The sequence below is a fragment of the Symphalangus syndactylus genome, chromosome 8 (genome assembly GCF_028878055.3).
Source record: "Symphalangus syndactylus isolate Jambi chromosome 8, NHGRI_mSymSyn1-v2.1_pri, whole genome shotgun sequence".
Classification (NCBI taxonomy): Eukaryota; Metazoa; Chordata; class Mammalia; order Primates; family Hylobatidae; genus Symphalangus; species Symphalangus syndactylus.
This window is the reverse complement of record NC_072430.2, coordinates 93,176,972-93,202,113: the sequence shown is the minus strand read 5'-3', so window position 1 is coordinate 93,202,113 and position 25,142 is coordinate 93,176,972. Positions and strand designations below refer to the sequence as shown.

Here is a 25,142-nt window from a genome sequence, read left to right as displayed (position 1 = left end):
AGACCACGGTGAAACCCCGTCTCTACTAAAAATACAAAAAATTAGCCGGGCGCGGTGGCGGGCGCCTGTAGTCCCAGCTACTCGGAGAGGCTGAGGCAGGAGAATGGCGTGAACCTGGGAGGCGGAGCTTGCAGTGAGCCGAGATTGCGCCACTGCACTCCAGCCTGGGCGACAGAGGGAGACTCCGTCTCAAAAAAAAAAAAAAAAAAATACAATCATTCATTTTTCTTCTTAAAAATATCTAAAAGGTTTAGATAGTTCATTAGTCCCATTATTGAGTACTGCTTTAATACCAAGACCTTCTGCCCATTGTTTCTTCTCAAAATTTATTTGTATTTCTACAGCGAGAAAAAACATCAAGGAAGTATAAAGGAATTTTTAGTGGAAAGCATCATGACCTAATGTGGAAAATCATTTGGCTTTAAAACTTTTTTATTTCTAAGTCTCCTAGAATAGATCTTAAGAGAATATTACAATCAATTTTAGCTTTGTAAAGTTTTACTTGAGACATATCAGACATAGCCAGATAAGTCCTTTCCTGAGACTAGTTACTATGGCTAGGTATGATAGTTTCCATCAATCTTAAGTCCCCAATGTTATTTTAGATGTATTTCTTTAAAACTACACCACTATTGCATTTTGAGAAGAGGTAATAAAACAACATTCTGAGATCCTATATCAAAAGTACATCTTTCATATGTCCTCTTTGAAAATATGCTTTTAAAATTACACACACAGAACAAAGTGATGTATCAGTTGTTGGCTTCTCATACTGTAATGTATTCTCATTTTTTTTTTTAGGGTGAAGCTGGCCCCACTGGTCCAATGGGTGCCATGGGTCCTCTGGTATGTGCTGGTTTTCTTGTTTCTTAAATTTCTAAGGTTATATTTCCTTGCCTTTTAGATTATAACAAAAGAATTTTTAAATGAAAAATAAAAATAAATGGACAACATATGTTGGCTGGTAAAATAATCTTGATTACCAGCTGATAGACAAGTACAAGAGAGTTGAGCCCTTCTAATAGAAAAGTTTTCCTACATTTCATTGTTTCTCTTAACAGTTGAATGCCCTTATTCTTTTTCTGTACTCAGTGATCAAATCAAGATTATCGTAGATTTAGCCCATTAAAGCCAGGTTAAGCGAAATCTATTTATGTAAGAGGTGATAGGTTATTTATCTCCACAAGGGGATAGTTTTTCAAACCCAACATTGCCCCTGGAAATACTACTGCTTGGTGGCCAATTATCTTGAATCTCAATTGGATTGAGTGGGGTAGTCAGACTACTCTACATTTCAAATTAGGTGCTTCAAGAGATATTTCTTCTCTATCGTCTATAGGGTCCGAGGGGAATGCCAGGAGAGAGAGGGAGACTTGGGCCACAGGGTGCTCCTGTAAGTATATCTGCTTTTACTTATACTGCTGAGATGTGTATTTCAATTCATTTTCAGATTTGGTTTACTGAACTTGCCTTTTAAATGAAAGTAATAGTATTGGTCACCTTTATTTTCCTTTTTCTTTTGGAATAAAGTCAGGTTTACAGAAAAGTTGAAAAGAAGGTACAGAGAATTCTTGAACAACCTTCCCTTTGCTTTTAATGTTAACATATAGCCACAGTACATTTGTAGATTTAATACAAAAATTAAGAAAATAATGATTACATATAACAGCATGGAATATAGTCCATAGAAAAACACAAACTTGCATATGCTAATAAAATTACAATAATAGGAAACATTTATCAAGAGCTTATTATATGCCAAGAATTCTTCCAAGCATTTTATGTTCCTCATACTCCTAAAAGGAGGGTACTCTGAGTGCACTCTTTGAAAGATCTGAGCCTCCTGATCACCTGTCCTTGATTCATTTTAATTATACAGATTGAGAAATACTCTTGCAGACTATTTATGTAACTTGAACCTGTATAGGAGGCATATTCTAATTATTCTTTTCACAATTCTCTGAAGATCAGGCTATGCTGACTAATATTTCAAACTTACAGTTTATTACTTTGCACCTACTTTGCTTTAGACAGTTAAAGACTGCCACCTTTCCTCTGTTATTCCAAGATCCAATCGTCCCCATTACTATTAGCAATCCCAAGTTTACACTGTCTCCGCTATTACCTCCAGCCCATAGAGGAGAACCAACTCAGAGCTACTCAACAATACCAAATTCAGGGCCCTGATTTGGAAAGTGTAAGACCCTCTCACCAGGCCGTGCTTTATCACTTTAGTAAGCAGAGTGTCCTAAAGGGATATAGAGAATATTATAGAATATAGTCAGCTATTGGCTTATCTAGGCTAACATCGTCTATCAATATAGTATGCTTACTTCTCTGTGCCTTCTTCTACTGTCTGCCAAGGGAGGTCTGACATTTCTGCCCCAGCATGGGCTATTGCTCTTCCCACATTTCTAAGAACTGTATCCCACGTTAGCACTATTTCTCAGGGTTGGGTGTTAAATTGCAATATCACGAGACAGTGTATCCACATCATTAAAGTTTTCCAACTTTGTATTCTGTTTTTTTGATACAGTGTCTTCAGGACCAAGACTCATACATTCTTTCTCAGATCCCACCTCTACCTGATGTTTAGGTCTTATAGGTGCTTTGGTGTATGATATGTTTTTAAAAAATCAGGAGTAGTGTTAGTTATTGGTCTGGTGTCCAGAAGTGAGGCTTAAGTTGTCTTCCAAAGTAGAGGCTTAGGTATCATCTTCAACAAGAGAGAAGTACCAACTGTTAATGGGGGTAATGAGCCACTTCTCTAGGCCAAGTGACTTTAGATGGACCTGAGATTTTAAATTTCTTTTTTTTCCTTTAAATGTTGAGGACAGGGTCTTACTCTGTTGCCCAGGTTACAGGGCAGCGGCACAATCATAGCTCACTGTAGCCTTGAACTCCTGGGCTCAAGCGATACTCTCACCCAAATAGCTGGGACTACAGGTGCATGCCACCATTCCTGGCTAATTTTTTTTGTAGAGACAGGGTCTCATATTGTTGGCCAAGCTTGTCTGAAACTCCTGGCTTCAAGCAATCCTCCTGTCCCAGCCTCCCAAAGTGCTGGAATTACAGGCATGAGTCACCGGGCCCAGCTGAAGTTCTTCAGTGTGTTGACCCACATATCCTATTGCCAAATCTCAGAGTCTGACTCCTCCCAATCCAGGATCCTGACCATGACATAACAGACTTTCTAGGTTTGAGAATTCAACCATCCCAAGAGCTCTCATAGTCTTGCATTAAGCCCTGTGCTTGGCCTGATATTCAGCTTTTTCTTCTCTCTGGTTGCAGATGAGAATTTAAAAAAATGCTGCCAAGGAGTCTTACATTAGCGATTAATCACCATCAGCCTTTTAGTGTCTTTCTCCAATAGATGCACTATACAAGACCCATGCAATTCCATCAGCTTTACAATTGTTATTTTCTTAATTCTTCTCAAATGCCCGAGATATTGCATTACTAGCCCATTCCCTTAAAATATCTCTGTTCACCATTGGTGACAATATTTACCATTGTGCCATCACAGCATGCCGAGGGTGATTCATACTCCGACTGTCACCAGCTGACCAGTGGGAAATCCAGCTTACAAATCCCATTTTAGAGTTTGCTTTCTTGTAACCACTCTGGCATCAATGGTCTTAGGGTCTTAGGTCAGCTTTCCTAGGAAACAGCCTCAAAAAAGTGACTTGTATACAGTACAGGAAATTTATTGGTGAGTACTCTTAGAAACTGTATTTTTGAAAGAAGGAATGAATAAAAGCAGGGTTTGCCAGAGGGAGAAATTGAATTGTGTTGCAATTGCAACAGAGATCTCAGTCAATTTCAGGGGAACTGTGGAGCTGAGATGGCTGTCGCAGACTTGTCTCAAATAAGGGCCGATGCTTTGTATTCCTGCATTGACCAAGGAAAGAGCACAATCTTGAGAGAGCTAATTCCCTTTAGCTGAGGGCAATTCCTAGGGAATGTATCAATAGTGAGCCATCAGCAGGTTATATTTCCAGATGACAGGATGAATACTTCAGTACTTAAGGGAGCTCTGGGTGAAACGTACAGAATTCACTATAACTTAATTTATCTCTCTGTGTGTTTTATTTTCTGGACATTGCTTCTCTGAGTTAATCTGGCTATTAAGAATATTGAGGTGTTCAAATTTTCATTGTCTCTGAGTTCATATGTTAGAAGATGATACATTAAAGTAAAAAGAATCATTTTAACCAGTTTCATTTTCTGTCTTGATTTTATTTCTTACTGCTATAAGGATAGATGCATTTATGACTACCATATCAGCTTGTGTAAATGTATTTATATTGCTCTTAACTGAGTGAGGGCTATTGTCAGTTAACTTTAATATTTATTCTTCAATTTGCAACATGGAAATTTTTTATAAGGCAAATAAATTATGAGAAAATATAGTCTAAAATGTAATCTTATCCTGTCTTGTCTCTTTTTCTCTTAATTAGGGTCAACGAGGTGCACATGGTATGCCTGGAAAACCTGGACCAATGGTGAGTTATATTATTTTCATATTAATTCATTAATTTATTCATGCATTCTTCCATTTGTACATTCAAAAACATTTACAGAGCACTCACCACATTCCAGACACTTGGAATAAAAAGCTGATGGACACATAGTACTTCTTCAAAACTGTTCTATTAAGGAAGAGAGAGATATTAATATTGTTGTATAACATAATTGTTAACTCCATAATGCAGTATACAACTTCAGGTACGGGAACAACTTTCAAGCCAAGTCCTGAAAGATAAGTATTTAATATATAAAATGGGCAAGAATATAGCACTGTCCATAGGACAGATAGATGAAAAAACACAGTGGGCTCAGAAAATTCTAGGAAGGTAAAATTGGATTGAGAGGCAGGAGCTATATCATGAAGGGTTATACTTCCCATGTTAAATGGTTTTTGAGCTCTTTTCTATAGTAGTTAATGTGAGATCATTCAGGGATTTTAAACATAGGAACATTATGACCAGAGGATAATCTGCTGGTAATGTTGAAGATGAAATGAAGATGGCTAAGAATAAAGAATGAGTTTGAATATCACTGGCATAATTCCAGAAAGAAATTACAAAGATGTGAACTAAAGTTATTATGGTAGTAACAGAGGCCGACTGCATGTCAATGAGCTAAGAACTCTCATGGACATGGCCCAGTAGATTTCTGGTTTAAAGTGTTTGATGGATGATGTAATTTATCTGAAATTGGAAATAAAGAAAGAGGAACAGAATACCGTTTGTGGGTTTGCATTTAGAATGGGAATAAATGAATTCAATTTTGTGATTAGATATGCAAGAGTGGAGCTCAGGATAGAAATTTGAATTTCAAATGTAGTTTTGGAAATTTTTAACATACAGGCAATAAATACAGCTGTGGGAGTAAAAATGTAACATGGAATGAGAAATGATGAGGTCTCAGTATGTACCAATATTTTGTACATTGTGCTTTTTTGGGCTTGGTATGGACAAGGCTATTGTATTTTGCTTCAGACCATCTTGCACTATTTCATAGGTAATCCTCTGTAACTATGAACCTTTAATTCACACTTGAAGATGAAAATCTGAATACTTATAACTAGATCTAGATCATAAAGAGCTATGCTTACTTACCTACTTAAAGGGTTTTTGAGCTCTTTTCTATAGTAATTAATGTGAGATCATTCAGAGATTTTAAACATAGGAACTTTATGACCAGAAAGATCATCTCTGGTAATGTGGATGATGAAATGAAGATGGCTAAGACTAAAGAATCATCTGTAAATTATAAACAAATAATCAAATATAAATTATAAACAGAGGCAAATATTTTAAATTTGACACATCTCAAACATATTACCTTTTTAAAATTCTGTTACTTGCAATAGTTCTCCCATGTGAATAGCCTCAACTGCTGCTCATTAACTGCTGAGTTACCCAGAGGTACAAAGGATCCTAAGAGATATGTGGAGCTGAAGTAGATTTTAATTGTAACAGTGCTGTGGATCAAGGTCTCTACTATTATTTGGTCAAGGACACTTAAATTATATCTCTACAAGCAAAACAAAACTAATTTAATTTTTAAAAAGAGCTTCAAGACATAAAGTTATTTTCTGAACTTTAGAGCAACTTATTGTACATGTGCTTTTCCCATCAAATTATGTGACTTCAGTAGTGGTGCCCTGACTTTTAAAAGGAAGATATAATGGTATCTAGAATAAATTATTTCATATATGATTAACACTGGTTGCTAGTAAACTGTACATACTCATATTGTAGGCATCATGTAGTAAACTTTATCTGTTCGTCATGAAATTAGTGGTTCTCAACTTTGGCTGTACGTTAGAATTACCTGGAAACTTAAAAATATTAATGTCCAATCCAATTTAAACGTAATCTCTAGAGGTAGACTCAGAAATCAGTATTTTTTAAAGCTCTACAGATGATTTCACAGGATCATCAATGTGGATAGCTGTTGCAGGAAACCGAAAAGTGGTGTTTTATAATAGCACAAATATATTTATAAAATGTTTTCTATGGCCATTTTTTAATGTAGTAATTGAGCACAAAGGTGTTACTGAAAATGCTCCTAAATAAATAGTCCATGGAACAATTTTATTTTGCTGCAACAGGAAAAATTGAGTCAAGCTCTACAAGGTAAATTATGCTAACAAAACACCAAGGAAAGAAAATATTATGAGGGAAAGAGAGAAAGTATTGTAGGAAATATTCATGATCAACATGGGCCAAGACTGAACGATCATAAAATAAAAAAAAATTTAAAGCTATTAGCCAAAAGTAAAGTATAATTATAGAAATTGAAATCATTTGCCCCAAGGATCTTTTCCTTGTTTCTCATATGTTGGAAACAAAACATAGGATGAAAAAATAAGTACACTTTGAAAGGGCTTCTATTAATTCAAAACTGATGGGATTAAAGTACAATCCTTGAAGAGTCAGAGTAATCTGTACTAGAATTCCTCTTATACTCACTTCTTTTAAATTTAGTCTTTTAATCAATGGTTTAAATTCTATGCATGCCTTCCCAAATGTAGGGTAATATAAATATCCACTTATTATTGCCTGAAAAACCTCTCTAAAATATCCAGATGGGTTTTTTTTTTTTTTTTTTTTTTTTTTTTTTTTGAGATGGAGTCTCACTCCAGGTTGGAGTACAATGGCCTGATCTCAGCTCACTACAACCTCCACCTCCCAGGTTCCAGCAATTCTCCTGCCTTAGCCTCCCAAGTAGCTGGGATTATAGGCTCCAGCCACTACACCTAGCTAATTTTTGTATTTTAGTAGAGACTGGGTTTCACCATGTTGGCCAGGCTGGTCTCAAACTCCTGACCTCAGGTGATCTGCCTGCCTTGGCCTCCCAAAGTGCTGGGATTGCAGGCATGAGCCACCACGCCTGGCCTCCAGATGGTTCTGAAGCATCATTTTTATAGAATGAAGTACTAGATTTTGATATAAAATATAACTTTCTAAAAACTATATTATTTGATTAACACAAAGAAAGTACATCTCTCAAGAGGCAATTGTTTGAAACACTTTATGTTTGTGACTGACTTAATCTTATATGCTATTTGAGTAATCCAATTATATTTAATACCTTGGATATGTCTTTTAGTATTACTTTAGACTGATGTTGAAGGTACTTATAATGAAATTAGACTATTATCTTTGTAATTTTAAAGTGAAAGGCAGGTTATTCTTATGTGTCAAATACAAAATGACACGAAACTCTAAAAAATGACCTAATTAGATACTAACTGAATACATGTCTGATTACTTTTCTGGTTTCTTTTAATAGGGTCCTCTTGGGATACCAGGCTCTTCTGGTTTTCCAGGAAATCCTGGAATGAAGGTAAGATGTTAATGTTAATATACAGTATTTAACGCTACATGATTACATGAGTCCCAAAGTGAAGAATGACATTTAATTAATTGGAAAGTGTGGAAGTTACTTTTAACTAAGGAAAGAGCCTAGAGTATGCTCATTTTTCGTTATTACATGGAAAAAGATAAAAGAAAAAACAAAATTAACTGTATAAATATAATTAAAGGAGAATTACTTATAATTGTACCCTTATAATATCAAAGAACCTGATATGTTAGGACTCTAATGCCAGCCAATCAAAACAACTATAAGGAATAGGAGCTTTAAACTGAATTGGAACTCTATTTTCTATTCTTGAATAGAGTACCTGGAAGTAATAAACAGCAGAATGTTCCAAACAATAGGAGGTTAAAATAAATTAGATGCTGTCAAAAGGCTCTTCTTTCACCCAACATTTGTTATCACTCTGCACTTCCTCAGCCCCCCAACCCAATTCTATGCAGCCATTAAAGGAGTGGGCATGGAGAATATTTGGCTCTTCATGTGGGATGGATTAAAGTATTCTGTGAGATGACTTAACATTTGTAGTAAGTCACAGTTGGTTCTTTCTCTCTACTTTGGGATAAATTCAAGGATGACATTAGATGGACATTAGGATTACATTAGATAAACTAGTGAATTAATTCAGAACACCTCTTTCAAATTGTAAGCAATATAACACATCTGATTCCCCCTGAGGCCATGTTTCCCTTTGGCAAAGACTTTCTTAATCCTGAAGAGATTATGCACAAGATTATGCTGTACAAAAATGACTGCGGTCACGGACAGTCACCTGGCCCCTCCAAACCTTGTTTTCTCATGGAATTTTGTTGAGGATTAAGTGACACCATCTACGTAAACCCATCACATAGGGCCTGATGCAGAGGACACCCTCAATGTAGGTTCATGCTTCTTATTAGTTGTGCTACTCAAATTGGATTTAAACTTATAAACAAACCAGAAGAAAAATGTCTGTAGCTAACATTTCAGATACTCCTTGAAAATGTGAGAATCATCAAGTCAAATTATTCTGTAGGCTCTCTCTAATGACATATTCAAACACTGTGCTATGGGAATGCTGCTGCTTTAAAATGGTGCCTTAATTCCTTTCCCTGCATTCACTGAGAACTCACTGTGAACTCAAGTGGGTGGGATCTTCTTGGGTTCTCCTCTGAATCTGATCTGCTCCCTGAAGTCGTAATAATGTCGCTATCACAGACTCTGGCCCAGACTCTCTATATACCCCTATCAAAACATGCAAAATCCCTTCCCTCTTTTTGTGAGACCCTCCGTCCCCAAATTGAGTTCTAGTTAAGGAAATACTCACAAATCTATGAATTAGCAGAAAGAGGTTTATACTGCAACTTTCATGGGATTTACTTTAACTTCACTAGCAATCATAGTTTACACAACCGTTCACTCTGGTTACTTCTCTCTCCTCCTGGGTGTTTGTGGTACTAGTTGTTGGCTACTGAAAACTGCTTAATAAAACTCAAACATCTAGCAAAACTGTTTCTGTTAGAAATTTTCTGTGTTTTCCTTCCTGCTTCTCTCCACCATAAAATTCCTGGATCTTTGTTTTTGGACAGGATCCTGCTTTTCCTACAAAGTTCTGCCATGGTCTCTGCTCTCTGACTAAAGAATAAACTTCCAAATCCAGTTCTTTGTATTTCAGTGAAGTGAAACAGAGATTCAATATGCTTTACTGATACTGATGAGATTCCTAAGGCTTAGAATTTTAGTTTTCCAGGCCCCTTTAGGATTAGATCCACATAGGTACATAATAAGCCAGATAAAATACAGAAACCAAGTTAAGTTTGAATTTCAGATGAGCAAAGAATACATGTTTAGTGTAAGTATGTCCCAACCATTGTATGGGAAAAACTTGTGCTAAAAGTTATTGTTTATATGAATTAAAACTCAACTAGGCATTTTTGTTTGCCAGCTGGACTCACTATCTTGGCTTGAAATAAAGGGAGCTATTAAGTTACCTTAACCACTTCACTCTGCTCTTAATGTTGCATTTTAAAAAGTGTCTTTTAATTCTTATCAAAGAAGTGTTGTTTCTTTGGTTTAAAAATAGATGGCATTTTGCTTATAAGGCTGCCAAAAATTAAGTTGATTAGACTTAAATAAAGTTGTAGCCCAGATGTTTTTCACTTTACTGATAAATGCTTTCTTGAAGGTCATTGGAATTGAATTTTTACAACTCAAATCTTATACTCTGAAATATGATTTGTTATATTGCTTATATAGCAAGGAAACAATTTCTTCTTCTGTAATGATGGTATGAAATTTTATATAGACTTTTTACGGTGAGTCTCACAGATTTGGAAAACTATTGTCTGAATCTTGCAGCATGTTTTAGCTGGTATTAGGTTGTTTTATAAATATTGGAAAATAATATGATTTATCCTCTAATGATTGCATGAAGCTTTAATTTTGTAGTAAATTGCTAAACTAATACATTGAACAGAAACAACCTCTTTAAGAACAGTGGGTCGGTCAGTTTTTCTCCTTCATTTGATTTGTGTTAAAGAGTCTGAATATATACACTGTTTATATGGAAATGGGTTTGAATAACCTGAGTATTTATGTAAGAACATATTAAAAGTAAACCATGCAGATTTAAGAATATCTATTCTTTGATAAATATCTTAAATAAAAGATATTTAAGCCTATCTTATTCTTTGAGTAGACTCAGTGTGCCTGTTGAGGTGTAGGGCTGTTTCTAGTTTTTCTTCATGAACTTAGATTATCTTAACTGTTTGATATGTAATAAGTGTAAATTCTGATAGATGTGGTAAGAAAAATTTCAGATTTTGTGGAGGTTCAGAGGAGAGGGAACTTAAGCTAACCCTGGTGTAGGGCTTCTTCAACTGGAGATTGGATATGGAGAATATTCCTAGTGAAGAGGCCACCAGCGTCATCCCTTAAGAAGGAAGTGGGAAAGTGAGTGCACTCCTTAAGCTTGGTTGGGCACACATCTCTTGTAATCCTCTATGGCCTCTTTAAATATTTGGGTTTCAAATGTAAAATTCCAAATAAGCGGTCAACTTTCTACAATGCCACTCTTGTATTTTTCTTAAATTAACATTTCCCTTTGTTCCCTTTTAGGGAGAAGCAGGTCCTACAGGGGCGCGAGGCCCTGAAGGTCCTCAGGGGCAGAGAGGTGAAACTGGGCCCCCAGGTCCAGTTGGCTCTCCAGGTCTTCCTGTAAGTTTCTAGCATATTTAAGAACCAGCCCAGAAAGCTGGACATTTCTTGTAGCATCAGAACAAATTCAACCTATTTTTTTTTATTGATACATAATATTTGTACAGATTTAGGGGGTACCTGTAATGTTTTGTTATATGCCTAAGATGTGTAATAATCAAGTCAGGATATTTAAGATATCCATCCCATTGAGCATATATCACTTCTATGTGTTGGGAACATTTTAAGTCCTCTTTTTCTAGCTATTGTGAAATATAAAATTTAATATAGTCTCTGAATTCTAAATGAGTGCTTACAACTGTGAAAAAATATATTTCCCTTGTCAACTCTGTAAGTTTTACCTATTTTATGTAAAAGAGAATTAGTCAAAAAAGTAATTTTTATGATATAATGGTGGTTGATTTTTAAAAAACGCTTCTACTTCCTTTTTAAAGATGGCCCGACATCTGTATACTACCACATTTGTATCTAGATATTGCTTAATATTTCATTACATACTTTTAATGTACCTTTTAGGGTGCAATAGGAACTGATGGTACTCCTGGTGCCAAAGGCCCAACGGTGAGTACTGCATTTATGCCATGTGAAGCTCAAATGGGCATGATTCTTTAGACATTGGCCCCAGACTGCTACCTGTGTCTCTACTTATCACATCACTCTTGCTGTTTAATAGGGCTCTCCGGGTACCTCTGGTCCTCCTGGCTCGGCAGGGCCTCCTGGATCTCCAGGACCTCAGGGTAGCACTGGTCCTCAGGGAATTCGAGGCCAACCGGTAATGACCTTTGAAAGAACTATCATCCTTTAGTGTAATCTAACTAAGAGCACCAAGAGTAATAACATGTAATGTGATGCAATGAAACATAGATAACGTGACTTATCCAAATGTGGGAAGATGGGAGTCTTTATGAAGTGAAAGCTAAATGTTGAGGTACAACTTAGACGTTTAAATTCTAAGTGGAACATTACTGCAGTATGTTAAATTTTAGTGTTCTTTTATTTAAAATAAGGTTATAACTTTATGGTTCATCTCATAGAATTTTATGAATAATTGAATAATAAATATTATGAAAATATTATGCAAGCCATGTGAGGAATATGGAGCTTCAATAGGAATTTATAATGACAATTAGGCTAAAAATGGGTTCAACAACTATTTCTTGGGAGTTATTCTTAAAGAGTGATTCAAATATATTAATCAGGTTGAATGTCATATTGAATGTTTTCATATTTTACAGAAATTATTTATTAGAAAAAATATTTTGATGAACCCATAAGAAGCAAACACATTGAGAAGTTGTGCTTAATAGCTTTTAGCTTGATGTATAAAAATAAATATTTAAACAAATATTTACAATTCTGTTCCAAGTAATGTGGTCATGCTGATAAATTCTCTTAAAGTGCTGGTGACAGATTTATTAAATCATTAGTGTTGCTAGTGTCACATTTGATTTTACCAAGTTCTGAATTTTGCAATCCAGTTCTTACAACCTAAATTACAGTTGGTATTTAAAGACACACCTACAGAAAACCCTTGAACATTCCAAGAGTGAAATGCCCTATTTGAAGTTGCTAAATTCTCAATAAATATAGCATAAATATAAAATTATTTTGATTCTGGGAAAACAAGTTCACATCCTAAAATACAGCCTAAATATATTTATCTATAGAAATTGTCATTGATAGTTCCAATTTTAATTTTCAAATTTGAATAATAACTCAATAATTCTATTTATTCTACTACACATGATAAAAAACATGATTTTAAAAATAAATCTCTTAAAGACCACTATAAATTAAATAAACGGCTTCCAAATTATACTGAATTTTATAAAAATTTACACATATTAACATATTCACATGCATTCATTTAAGAATGATTATATTATACTACTGATGCAAAACAGACTCAACTGGAGAGAATTTTTAAAGCCTATTTATTGTAACTAATTTGAGCAGATTGGACTAGCTAAATGTCCTGGTTCTTACAAATATCAATATTTTTTTTTCAGGGTGATCCAGGAGTTCCAGGTTTCAAAGGAGAAGCTGGCCCAAAAGGGGAACCAGTAAGGTTTCATTGTTTTAATGATAGGAAGAACATAGTATTGTCTGGAAGTGTACAGCTCAAAATGCTAAAGGGTTTAAAATAATAATGAGAATTACAATAGCTTGAGAAGAAAATATCTCATTATTCCATATACTTTAAAATTTGTGACTGACTTCGTTAAATTAGGCTTCCAACTATAATTCACTGGTTGAATGGGTCTTTCTGGTAACCGTCCTTCTGTTTTTAACAGGGGCCACATGGTATTCAGGGTCCGATAGGCCCACCTGGTGAAGAAGGCAAAAGAGGACCCAGAGGTGACCCAGGAACAGTTGGTCCTCCAGGGCCAGTGGGAGAAAGGGTAAATTTAAATAATACGACACATTCTTATAGTTGTGAGGGAATTATGTGTGTAAGTCTAAGAATAGTAAGGAAAACTAGAACAGTTAAGAGAAATGCTTGCAGGTTCCTTGCATAGTTCAGTACAGTTATGTGCAAATAGAAAGAGCCAACTGACTAATCATTATTCATACATTCAACTAATGTTGGTTAAATCACTAGTCTATGCAAATTTGAGCCATCTGTGCTTGGAATTAGATCAGTGAACAAGAAGGCTATGGTCCTAGTCCTCATGTGGAGACTAGTAAATAGTTGTTTATTTTAGTGGAGAGGTAAACAATAAGTCAACAGGTAAATAAAAATATATGTACACACTTTAAAAAGTGCCATACACACACTAAATAAAGGCATGACACGTTGGAGAGTAACTACACGTATATGTCAGTGTTGTAATGTTAGATTAGGTGGTTAGGAAAGAGGATCCTCTGAGAAGATAGCATTTTAGCTGAGACCTGAAGATGATGATAAACCAGTAGAAAACTTGGAAGGAAGAACATTCTTAGCAGAGGAAAAAGCAAATGCAAAGCTAGGAGGGCAGAAAGGACCTCGTGATTTTAAAGACCAGAAGAGGTAGCTGTGACTGGAGTACATTGAGACAGGTCTGAAAAGAAGAACAATAATCTCACATTTATCTAGCACTTTGGAGAATGCAAAACGTTTCACAAAAGTGTCATTAATACATGTCATTGTTGACATTTTAATTGCTATAGATAGTACCTATGCCTCTCATCTCTAGATATCAGTTTTCTCTATTTAATTTTACTATGAATCGTTAGAATATTTCCTTCCTTCCTTCCTTCCTTTTTTTTTTTTTTTTCTGACAGAGTCTTGCTCTGTTGTCCAGGCTGGAGTGCAGTGGCACCATCTTGGCTCACTGCAACCTCTGCCTCCCAGGATCAAGAAATTCTTGTGCCTCAGCCTCTTGAGTAGCTGGGATACAGGCACCTGCCACTATACCCAGCTAATTTTTGTATTTTTAGTAGGGACAGGTTTTCACCATGTTGGCCAGGCTGGTCTTGAACTCCTGACCTCAGGTGATCTGCCTGCCTTGGCCTCCCAAAGTACAGAATATTTCTTGATTTGAGGAATTATTTGGCTCAGTACTTACATATTCTTCAAAATTTTAAATTTTTTCCATCGAGTCAGATTTTTCTTATGCATATCTATAGCCATGTTGGCTTGATGACGGCTGCTAAAACTTTATAGTACTAAAAATAAAAATCACCTATTCATTACATATTGCAAAAATATCAACAACAATTAAGAATCACATTTTGGTCATTTGTAGGGTGCTCCTGGCAATCGTGGTTTTCCAGGCTCTGATGGTTTACCTGGGCCAAAGGTGAGGTTGCCCTGTCAATGTTGATACTTACATGGGTCCAGAAGATGCCATTTTTCAGCACTGTGATCTAGCTATGGCCTGCATAGGCTCAGATCCAGAAAGGAGATGGATACAGATACCAGGCCTAACCCCAATCCTCTCTTGTATAATTCCTGTATTAAGAGGCATGGGGGGAAGGATCTAGTTGGAGGAATGTGGTGACAAAATTTTATGTTATATTAGTGCCTTGATTTGTATATTAGTGCCTTGATTTGTAAAACATTAATTTTACTTCTGCTTGCTTTTGTTTTTCTATACTCTTTTTCTCCATGCATCTGCTTTACCTTGGTACAGGGTGCTCAAGGAGAACGGGGTCCTGTAGGTTCTTCAGGACCCAAAGGAAGCCAGGGGGATCCAGGACGTCCAGGGGAACCTGGGCTTCCAGGTGCTCGGGTAAGAATGTAGCAAGTGTTTGCTACATCAATTGGGAGAAGTGCTCCTGAGCATGCATTGATCAGGTTTTTGTTTGTTTGTTTTTAAATTTAGTTGGTTTTTACAGTTTAGAACATTTCTTTGTTTTTATGGTTTTGATCCAATTCATTATTTTAAAAAATACTGGTTTGTTATTTTTATCATATATAGAAAACACGGTAACTTTTAGTCTCTCTCAAAGCAGTATGTATTAATAGCTTTATCGCTTGGCATGAGAAAAAAATCCTGTTTGTCAAATTTTATAACTTTACTTGTTAGCAAGTAAAGAATTTATAAATATTCGTAAATATACTTTTATAGCAATATAGCAAAAAAGTAATTTTGGCAGAGAAATTCTGAAAAATTTTATTTTAACAATACATCACTTAAAAATTTGATTTACAGAAATGTCATTCTATTCAGTTGACAAAAATGCAACACTATTTTTACTCTTGAGAATCTTTACTTCAACTGCAGATTAGCAACAAACTGACAGTTGCTTTTTTATTTTCAGGGTTTGACAGGAAATCCTGGTGTTCAAGGTCCTGAAGGAAAACTTGGACCTTTGGTAAGTAATTTAAACAGAAGTCCACAACCACTAATATTTTTCAATAGACATGCAACTTAAATGATATTTATTTAGGTTAATGTTTTTGATTATGTGGATGCTGGTCATATTGACATATTTATAACAACTTCTGGAAGCATATTCTTAGGATCTATTTTCAAGTTGACAAAAATGTAGATCAAATTTTACTAAGATAAATATTTGAAATTGAATTGCTTCCCTGCCTGACATCAGTGAAAAAGTTAAAATGATATAGTTTTTAATATTGGTGAAATTTGTCTATTAGCAATATTCTCATTTTTATATCCTTTTAATTTTATATGTTTAAGAGATAAGTAGGTATGAATTTTGACAACTTATATATTCTAAGATCTTTCCTTGTCCTGCAATGTGAAACAGAAGTCCTGAATTTTCATTACTACAAACCAGAGTAAATGAAAGAAGAAAGATTTCCCCTATTAATGTGATTGGCAGGAGACATCATAAGGAAGCTTATGTCTAGAATAAGAATAAAATCTCTCTTCTAGTTACTTAAAATACTTCAGTGTTTTTAAAAAACCCATTCAACTGTCCTGATTCTTTAACATGAAAATGCAAGATAATTTAAAATTTATGTAACATAATAGTAAGCAAAGGTAAGTGACACTTTGGGTGATGCTATATTTAGAAACAACTTACATGAAACTTACATGGCTCCTGTCAATTCCATAGGGGGCTCCAGGGGAAGATGGCCGTCCAGGTCCTCCAGGCTCCATAGGAATCAGAGGGCAGCCTGGGAGCATGGGCCTTCCAGGCCCCAAAGGTAGCAGTGTGAGTACAGTGTATAATATGTTGGCCACCTCATCATGATCCTCATTTGGAGGAGGTATGTTTTTGACAAATTGAAGGAATTATACAAAAGTTTCATTTATTCTTTAGGGTGACCCTGGGAAACCTGGAGAAGCAGGAAATGCTGGAGTTCCTGGGCAGAGGGTAAATATACATTTTCTCCTAAAGAAAAATAATGTAGGTACTATTTAAATTCTCATGGACTCAGCTCATAAATATCTGTGTGTGATACTAGGGAGCTCCTGGAAAAGATGGTGAAGTTGGTCCTTCTGGTCCTGTGGGCCCGCCGGTATGTCATTTTTTTTGTGTGTGTGTGAGAATATATATATACATATGTGTATATGTATATATATATGTATATATGTATATATATAGACATTGCATTTTTCAATGATGTTTGTTCAAGACTTATGCATAAGTTTCAGGGAAAGTGAGAATGTATGGGAATGAAGAATTTCTGTTATAACTTCTCTTTTGATTTCTGTGATACAATGTCTTCTGCCTTTTTAAATATAATGATTGATCTTTTTACTTTAAACTTCTTTAAAAGTCTGACTGCAAAGACTATATCAACTGAGGAAAATAGTGTGTAACAAATATTTTATAAAATATTTTATTTAAAATATTTAAATACTCAATTATATACCTTCTCTCAATAGTGCATCTCATAAAAATTTATTTAAGGCCGGGCATGGTGGCTCACGCCTGTAATCCCAGCACTTTGGGAGGCCAAGGTAGGTGGATTACCTGAGGTCAGGAGTTCAAGACCAGCCTGGCCAACATGGTGAAACCCTGTCTCTACTAAAAATACAAAAATTAGCCAGGCATGGTGGCGTGTGCCTGTAATCCTAGCTACTCAGGAGGCTGAGGTAGGAGAATCACTTGAACCCGGGAGGCGGAGGTTGTAGTGAAACAAGATTACGCCATTGCACTCCAGCCTGGGTGGCAGAGCAAGACTCCATCTCAAAAAAAAAAAAAATTATTTAAGGTATTTTTTAGGAGGTAAAAGGAATAATACTTATTCTTCGAGGTCTATTTTCATTTTAGGATTTTAAAATGAAGTGTTTATCAGAAATATTTTGGTATATTTGTTTTGGGGTGGGGCAGTTTAAATCTTTCTAAAATGTTAGCTTTGCTTTCTTTAGTCATTCTGTTTTTGAAGTCTTGATAAATCTTAAGACATTCAGAAATAAACTATAATAAAAATATTATGTTTTTAGATTATATATACAAAAGTAATGGGTTTTCCTATATTCAATCCAATTTCTCCATAAGTTTACAATTGGCTCCAGACATTTAAGTTTGGATCAAAAAATAAAGACATGTTATCAGTCACTGGCTTTAGTAGATATTTTCTCGCCTCCAGAGACTTCAAACAATACCATTTGATTACTATTAATACTAGTTTATTACCTGGCTAAAGAGAAAAACATGTGATTGGAAGAAGTACAAATAAATATCAGTACTTCTAGTGGTTCACATAGAGAGGAAGCAGACAAAGATCTGGTTATATTCACAATTATTTTCTCCTTCACAACTTAGGGTCTAGCTGGTGAAAGAGGAGAACAAGGACCTCCAGGCCCCACAGGTTTTCAGGTATGCACTAATTCGGTTTTCCATTTCATCTTCCATTTACTAAAATGCTTTTTTTAAAAAAAAAAAAATATATATATATATGGTCAGAAGATTTGAAATTCTACAATTTTCAAAAAGTCATCCCTCTTTCAGTAGATAGTATAGACATTTGGATAAAATCGAACATTTTTGATCAAAGTAAAGGAATGGACTTCTAAAAAAACTGATCAAACCTGCAAATTATGAACAAAACAAATAAAAAATAACAAAAAAGCAATAAAAAGACATCAGGAATAAAATGTTTCTGATAGCTCAACAAAGTTTATTAAACCATTTTAAGGCTGATTTAGTTTTATTGGCACAGTGACTAGAATTTTTTATTGAGCAAAGTTTCATAATTTATCTACATATATCAGTATGTACATTATTTAATAGGAGGATGATCATAATTTGTAAAAAAAACTTTCTGGACTGACTTTAAATAATATTCCAGCAGTCTAAAATATTGTTCACAGAGCCATAAAAACTCTATAAATATGAAGAAACTCCTGTTACATTATCTCTTTTTTTGCTAAGTGGTGTGCAGATGAAAATACAATCCTATAAATTGACTAGCTTTTGTGTTTCGTTGGTAGTTTTTTTTAATGCTTCTGAACAATTTTTTTTTTGCTTAAAATGTCTGAACAATACATTTTCATTGAAAATACAGTCTTGAAGACTCCATGAATTGTAAAAGGTAAACTGTTAACACTGGTAGCCTGTTAAACTTTCACAGATTCACAATTTTATTTTCTTACTTTTGTTTTAGGGGCTTCCTGGTCCTCCAGGGCCTCCTGGAGAAGGTGGAAAGCCAGGTGATCAAGTAAGTGTTTAAATAATAATAATGGCAACACTATACATTGGTGGCTCAATTATCACTTTTTATGCGTGAGGCTCTGTTGTGCTTTCCTTTACGTACATTATCTCTTTGAGTTCTCAAAGCAGCCCTATGTACTAGGTACTATCATTATCTCCATTTTATAGATGAGGAAAATGGGGCATACAGATGTTAGATAACTTTCCCAAAGTCACACAGTTAATAGATTTGAACCCAGGTCATCTGCTTCCCAAGATGTGTTCTTAACCACTTTATATAAACAGTTATGAACAAATACTAACAATTTTATTCTGTCGTTTTCCTGGCACATAGATTTATTTATTTTTCTTTGAATGATTCATTTGTTCATTTAATCATTTAATAAATATTTGCTGAACACTCTGTGTGCTTGCCCCTACAAAGCACTGGCCTGAACCAGCTGAACAAAATGGATTTGGACCTTGCTGTCCTTATAGTATAGTAGGATTCAGAGAGTATAGGACAATTACAATAATAGCATGCTCTAAATGCTATAATAGGGGAGGTACTATGTTTATGGAAACAAAAAAGATGCACCTAAATAAGACTTGGGGGGTTTAGGAAAGGTTTTCCAGACAAAGTAATATCTTTTATGATATCTGAGAGATGAATGATGGTAACGATGAAGGAGGGAAGATAGGAAAAACCTCCAGGAAATGAGACAAGCTTACAAATCAGAGTGGGTAATGTGATTTGAGGAAAATAGAAAGGGGGCTGCAGGGTGACTCAGGGGCCTGATTATGGAGGGTTTTAATTTGATTCTAACTTGTTCTTCATCATTAGAGTAATGGGAAGCTAAGGAAGGGTTTTTAGGCTGGGCACAGTAGCTCACACCTGTAATCCCAGCACTTTGGGAGACTGAGGCAGGTGAATCACTTGGCATCAGGAGTTCGAGATCAGCCTGGCCAACCGTCTCTACTAAAAATACAAAAATTACCTGGGCGTGGTGGCACATGCCTGTATTCCCAGCTACTTGGGAGGCTGAGGCAGGAGAATCACTTTAATCCAGGAGGTGGAGGTTGCAGTGAGCCAAGATCATGCCACCATTGTACTCCAGCCTGGGTGATAGAGCGAGACTCCGTCTCAAAAAAAAAAAAAAAAAAAAAAAAAAAAGAAGGGTTTTTAAGAAAGGAGTAATATGATCAGATTGGGCTTTTAGGGAGATCAGGCCACAATGAGGACAGTCCATTTCGGAGAATAAGATTGGAGGCCTATTTGCCAAGGTTATCATCTTTATCAAAGAAAGAAATTTCAAATTGACAAACTTTCTTTTATGTAAGAACAAACAAACTTTTAATTTAGACATGACTGCACTGGTTTGAACCCACAACACCTAGTAGAGTGCTTTGTCCATATTATAGGCTCAAGAAAGATTTACTTAATTGAGTAGAATTGAATTGGTTCTATTTAAAAGATCAACTCTTTAGCCCTTTTGTATAACTTTTCTTTATTTAAACTTTTTCATCTTCCATTAGTTTAAAAAAAGACATTTAGCATGTATTTTGTTGCCTCTAGAAAACTAATGCTCTATCTTTGAGAAATAGTATTTTGCATGTTCTCATTGCCAAAAATCAAACATTCAGGTATAATACAAAGCTTTTGGAAAAATGTTTTCATCTAAAACATGTAATATTCCCTCATTTATAAAAATGTATGTACTTTTCTTTCTTTAAATTGTTGGCTTATGCAGCCTTCTAATGGCACATTAATAGAAACTAGGTGTATGAACTGGAAAGTTTTCTGATAAATGCCTAAACTCAAAGCTCTTGTTCCATTAAAAAAAAATGTGTTTATAGGGTGTTCCTGGAGATCCCGGAGCAGTTGGCCCGTTAGGACCTAGAGTAAGTATTTTAATCTTCATGATTAATTTTGTTTCCCACTGGCTTCAGTTTTAAAAGGTGTCTTTTAAAATCTTAAATTGGGATTTATTTTAACCTATAAATTCTTTGACTGGATAAAAATCAGTTTTGTGAGAAATATTTTGTGCTATGAAACTAGCATATCCTTACTTCAAATTTATTTCTTATCACTAAATTAGAAAATTGAGATTTAGTAATGTCTCATTTCCAAATTTTTCCCTAGTAGAAGCCATTTCTCAGAAACATTTTAACCTATTTTTAGATCAAGTATTGAGATTATTTGACATCCCAATTTTGTGCTAGGGAGAACGAGGAAATCCTGGGGAAAGAGGAGAACCTGGGATAACTGGACTCCCTGGTGAGAAGGGAATGGCTGGAGGACATGGTCCTGATGGCCCAAAAGTAAGTGTCATAGTGATCTCGGTGTTTTAAAATGGTTTAAAATTGCTGCTCAATAAACGCATGATGGTCTGAGAATGCATGTCTTGTTTTTGAAAGATAATTTGATTATATCATTTTCTTCTTCCACAAATATTTAATGAGCGCTTACTAGGCTTTTTCCTTGCACCTGAAGTGTCAGCTAAAAAGAAGACTCTTCTGTGATGGGGATTGTGGTTTAGTGCACATGGTGATAGATTTCCATATACAAACACATTTCTAATGTTTATGTACATTTTATTAGTGGCTTCTATGAATAGAAATAGAAAACTGCATGATTTATTAGGAGGCTTTTCTAATAATATGCTCCATTTTCCTTGTCTCAGGTTTCACAATTCTGCTTACTACATATGTGAAAATATGGAACTTTTAAAATCTGAAAATATAATGCATCATAAGGCAGAAATGTGTGCCATTTAGTGATTGGTAGAAAATAATGTGGCCAACTTCAGTATAAACAATTGAAGTAGAATTTTTCATGATCATGTGACATGGTCATGTCATTTCAGGGTTTAGAGTGATTGATACGGTCTACTACAATTTAGACACTATTAGCCTGAAAACCAGGTTAATATCAAATATCAGTTTCATTAAAGAGAGAATGAAATATTTCTCTAAATGTAATGTCTTTCTTTCTTAATATATTCCATTATGTTGCCAACAGAGGGAAAAAAAGGCAACTCTATCCTTTTTATTTGAAATAGCATTCAATTGCCTCTTAAGAGAAAAGTTAAAAACATAAAGCAACAATCAAAAAACAAAATCTGGTTAATTTCAAAAAAATCAACTCACTCAGAGACAACTTTCTCAGACGAAAAATATAAGCACTAAGTTGAACTACATGAAATTGCTGACAACTATTTTTGACCCACTAAAAAGCAATTTCATTAGTTTAATCTTAATATTATTGGTATGGTCACTTAATGTTGGTTCATTTTAGGGCAGTCCAGGTCCATCTGGGACCCCTGGAGATACAGGCCCACCAGGTCTTCAAGGTATGCCGGGAGAAAGAGGAATTGCAGGAACTCCTGGCCCCAAGGGTGACAGAGTAAGTCCTTTTTTTTTTTTTTTTTTTTCAATTATTTATTCAGACTTTCTACTGAAAATGAAATGATTTCCTGGGCAGGCTTTTATTTCTACCATCCTGAGTCACTAGTCATTCATTTTTTCATTCTTCTAATAAACATTTACTGAGAAAATGCACAGTGTGAGGCACCATCCCAGGCTCACCTGGATATGACTAGGAAAATGACAATTGGCCTTCACTCTCATGAAACTTACACAGAAGTGTGGGAAAGAGACAATTAAATGAATCAATTGTATCTTGTGTGTTTTCCCAGGGTGGCATAGGAGAAAAAGGTGCTGAAGGCACAGCTGGAAATGATGGTGCGAGAGTAAGTAAAAGCATTCCTTTTCTAGCTGGGCTAGGAACCAACATTACAGTATCATATGAGTTTCCCTGAACTTTCCAAAATAAAGTCAGTCATGTTTCCTTGGCTGTCAGGAGTTGGAGAATAATGGCGTGTGAGATCTGCTGTGATTCAACCATGGGTTATTCATTTTGCTTACCCTGAATTAAATGAAACTTAAATAAAAACATATTTATTGTGCCTATGAGATAAGTGCCTTAAGGGGATGGGGGCCCTCTTTATCTTTCTCTATCATCTTTGTATTTCATACACAGGTTTATTTCTGTTAAAATGCTCATCTAGTGAGCTGGCCAATACCTCATTCCAGCATAGACAAGCAGAGCTTTGTGGAGTCACCAAAGTTGTGATAAATATTTCTCAGTATATTGGATGTTGGGGTGAGAAATTTACTGCACAGTGAATCGTCATTAATGTTATCATTAATAAAGAGTTTGAATAAGCAGAATGTCAAGAAGGATGGTCGACTGCAAAGCATTGTTTAATGTCATGTCAGAAATTGACATTTAACAAGTATTAGGTCTTTGAAATTAGAATGCATTTACAATTCCAAGGACAATCAGACTTGAAGGACAATGTATTTTCAGACATAAATGATTTCCTCGTGTAAGAGTGGCTAGTCACAATGGCTTAAACATCCATCATTTTCTGGAATAGTGTCTGATATTTGACTAATGATTTCTGTTTCAGTATGACATGGTTTACTGTTAGTTGTCATGTGTGCTCTGGCAATTACAGTTGTAACACAATAAAAGAGAACTGCTATTTGGTTCTGCACATTGAGTCATTGTTAATACATTGGTTATAATAGATTTGGATTAAGGAAATATAGTGAAATATACTAGCAAATTTTCATCTTAAGGGTAATTAGTCCTTTTTATGCAAATTTAATTAAGGATGCACCACTTCTTTTAACAAATTATGCACAAAAGATACACCTTGCCTTTTAGTTAAATCTAATATTTAATTTAATATTTCAAAAATAGTCAAGTAAATCTGTTATATTTTTAATATTTTACATCATGAATGTCCTGGAATGCATAAGTAGTACAGTACTATTTATAGGAACGATGCATTGGCAGTTTGTTTTAAGGGAAAATCCAAAATACATATCAATTGTGCCTATGAACTAACTTTGAAATTGCAATGTGATAGGATCAGGATGTAAGCAATGACTGCTTTATTTTTAATGAGAACACTACATTGTTGCAGGAAAGATGCAGAGCAAAGCACTTACTGTAATCTCATAGTAGGTAAAAAATGAATAACATGTCTTCTCTGTATAAAAAATCTATAAACATAAATAATGAAGTGATACTTATATTTCATCAAATCCTTTAAAGAAGTATATTACATAAGTTATTGGAATGATATCATTCCATTGTAGATCTGGAGACTATAAGAACACAGATTTCTTATGTTCTTGTCAAAACTATAAAATTAAAGTCATTTTTGTTCCTTAAGTTCCTTCAGTTGTACATACAGAAATTAAACAATGAAAGAATATTTGGGCTGTATATGAAGAGGCAATACACAGTTATAAGATAGAACACTTGTTTTAGAGAGGACTCCAATATTCCCACAGTTTCAAGATTGTGATTACATGTCAAGAAGACTCAGGTTGTGTCCCCATGTGTTAGCTGTACTGATCTCTAAGTGTTAGCTCTCCTGTGCCCATAAATCTCAAAGTAGCTGGGGTTTTAGGCTGTAAACTTTAGCTAATTTTCCTTTTCATCTCAAAAGAATGAAGAAAACTGGCTGGGTGCGATGGCTTACGCCTGTAATCCCAGCACTTTGGGAGGCTGAGGCGGGCGAATCATGAGGTCAGGAGATAAGACCACCCTGGCTATGGTGAAACCCTGTCTCTACTAAAAATACAAAAAATTAGCCGGGCGTGGTGGCGGATGCTTGTAATCCCAGCTACTTGGGAGGCTGAGGCAGGAGAATGGTGCAAACCCGGGAGGTGGAGCTTGCAGTGAGCCGAGATGGCACCACTGCACTCCAGTCTAGGCAACAGAGCGAGACTCCTTCTCAAAAAAGAAAAAAATGAAGAAAACTAAGCGAGGCATAGTGGCTTGTGCCTGTAGTCTGTTACTCTGGAGTCTGAGATGGGAGGATCACTTGATCCAGGGCAAGAGTTCAAAGATGCATGTGCTGTGATCACATCTGTGCATAGTTACTGCACTGCATTCTGGGCAACGTAGAGTGGAGACCCTGTGCCAAAAAACAAAC

The 25,142-nt window shown here is 35.3% G+C and overlaps 1 protein-coding gene across 1 annotated transcript in view; it reads left to right on the top strand.

Moving 5' to 3' along the window:
• The window catches only part of COL5A2 (collagen type V alpha 2 chain), a 387,742-nt gene that overhangs the window by 340,453 nt on the left and 22,147 nt on the right, over positions 1-25,142 (top strand). The window contains exons 24-44 of the mRNA XM_055289974.2: positions 802-846; positions 1,340-1,393; positions 4,461-4,505; positions 7,807-7,860; positions 10,990-11,088; positions 11,605-11,649; positions 11,762-11,860; positions 13,098-13,151; positions 13,383-13,490; positions 14,817-14,870; positions 15,204-15,302; positions 15,835-15,888; positions 16,600-16,698; positions 16,807-16,860; positions 16,952-17,005; positions 18,259-18,312; positions 19,100-19,153; positions 20,983-21,027; positions 21,349-21,447; positions 22,424-22,531; positions 22,824-22,877. Of these exons, the coding sequence (XP_055145949.1) occupies positions 802-846; positions 1,340-1,393; positions 4,461-4,505; positions 7,807-7,860; positions 10,990-11,088; positions 11,605-11,649; positions 11,762-11,860; positions 13,098-13,151; positions 13,383-13,490; positions 14,817-14,870; positions 15,204-15,302; positions 15,835-15,888; positions 16,600-16,698; positions 16,807-16,860; positions 16,952-17,005; positions 18,259-18,312; positions 19,100-19,153; positions 20,983-21,027; positions 21,349-21,447; positions 22,424-22,531; positions 22,824-22,877 (1,431 nt within the window). The remainder of the gene's footprint in view (positions 1-801; positions 847-1,339; positions 1,394-4,460; positions 4,506-7,806; positions 7,861-10,989; positions 11,089-11,604; positions 11,650-11,761; positions 11,861-13,097; positions 13,152-13,382; positions 13,491-14,816; positions 14,871-15,203; positions 15,303-15,834; positions 15,889-16,599; positions 16,699-16,806; positions 16,861-16,951; positions 17,006-18,258; positions 18,313-19,099; positions 19,154-20,982; positions 21,028-21,348; positions 21,448-22,423; positions 22,532-22,823; positions 22,878-25,142) is intronic.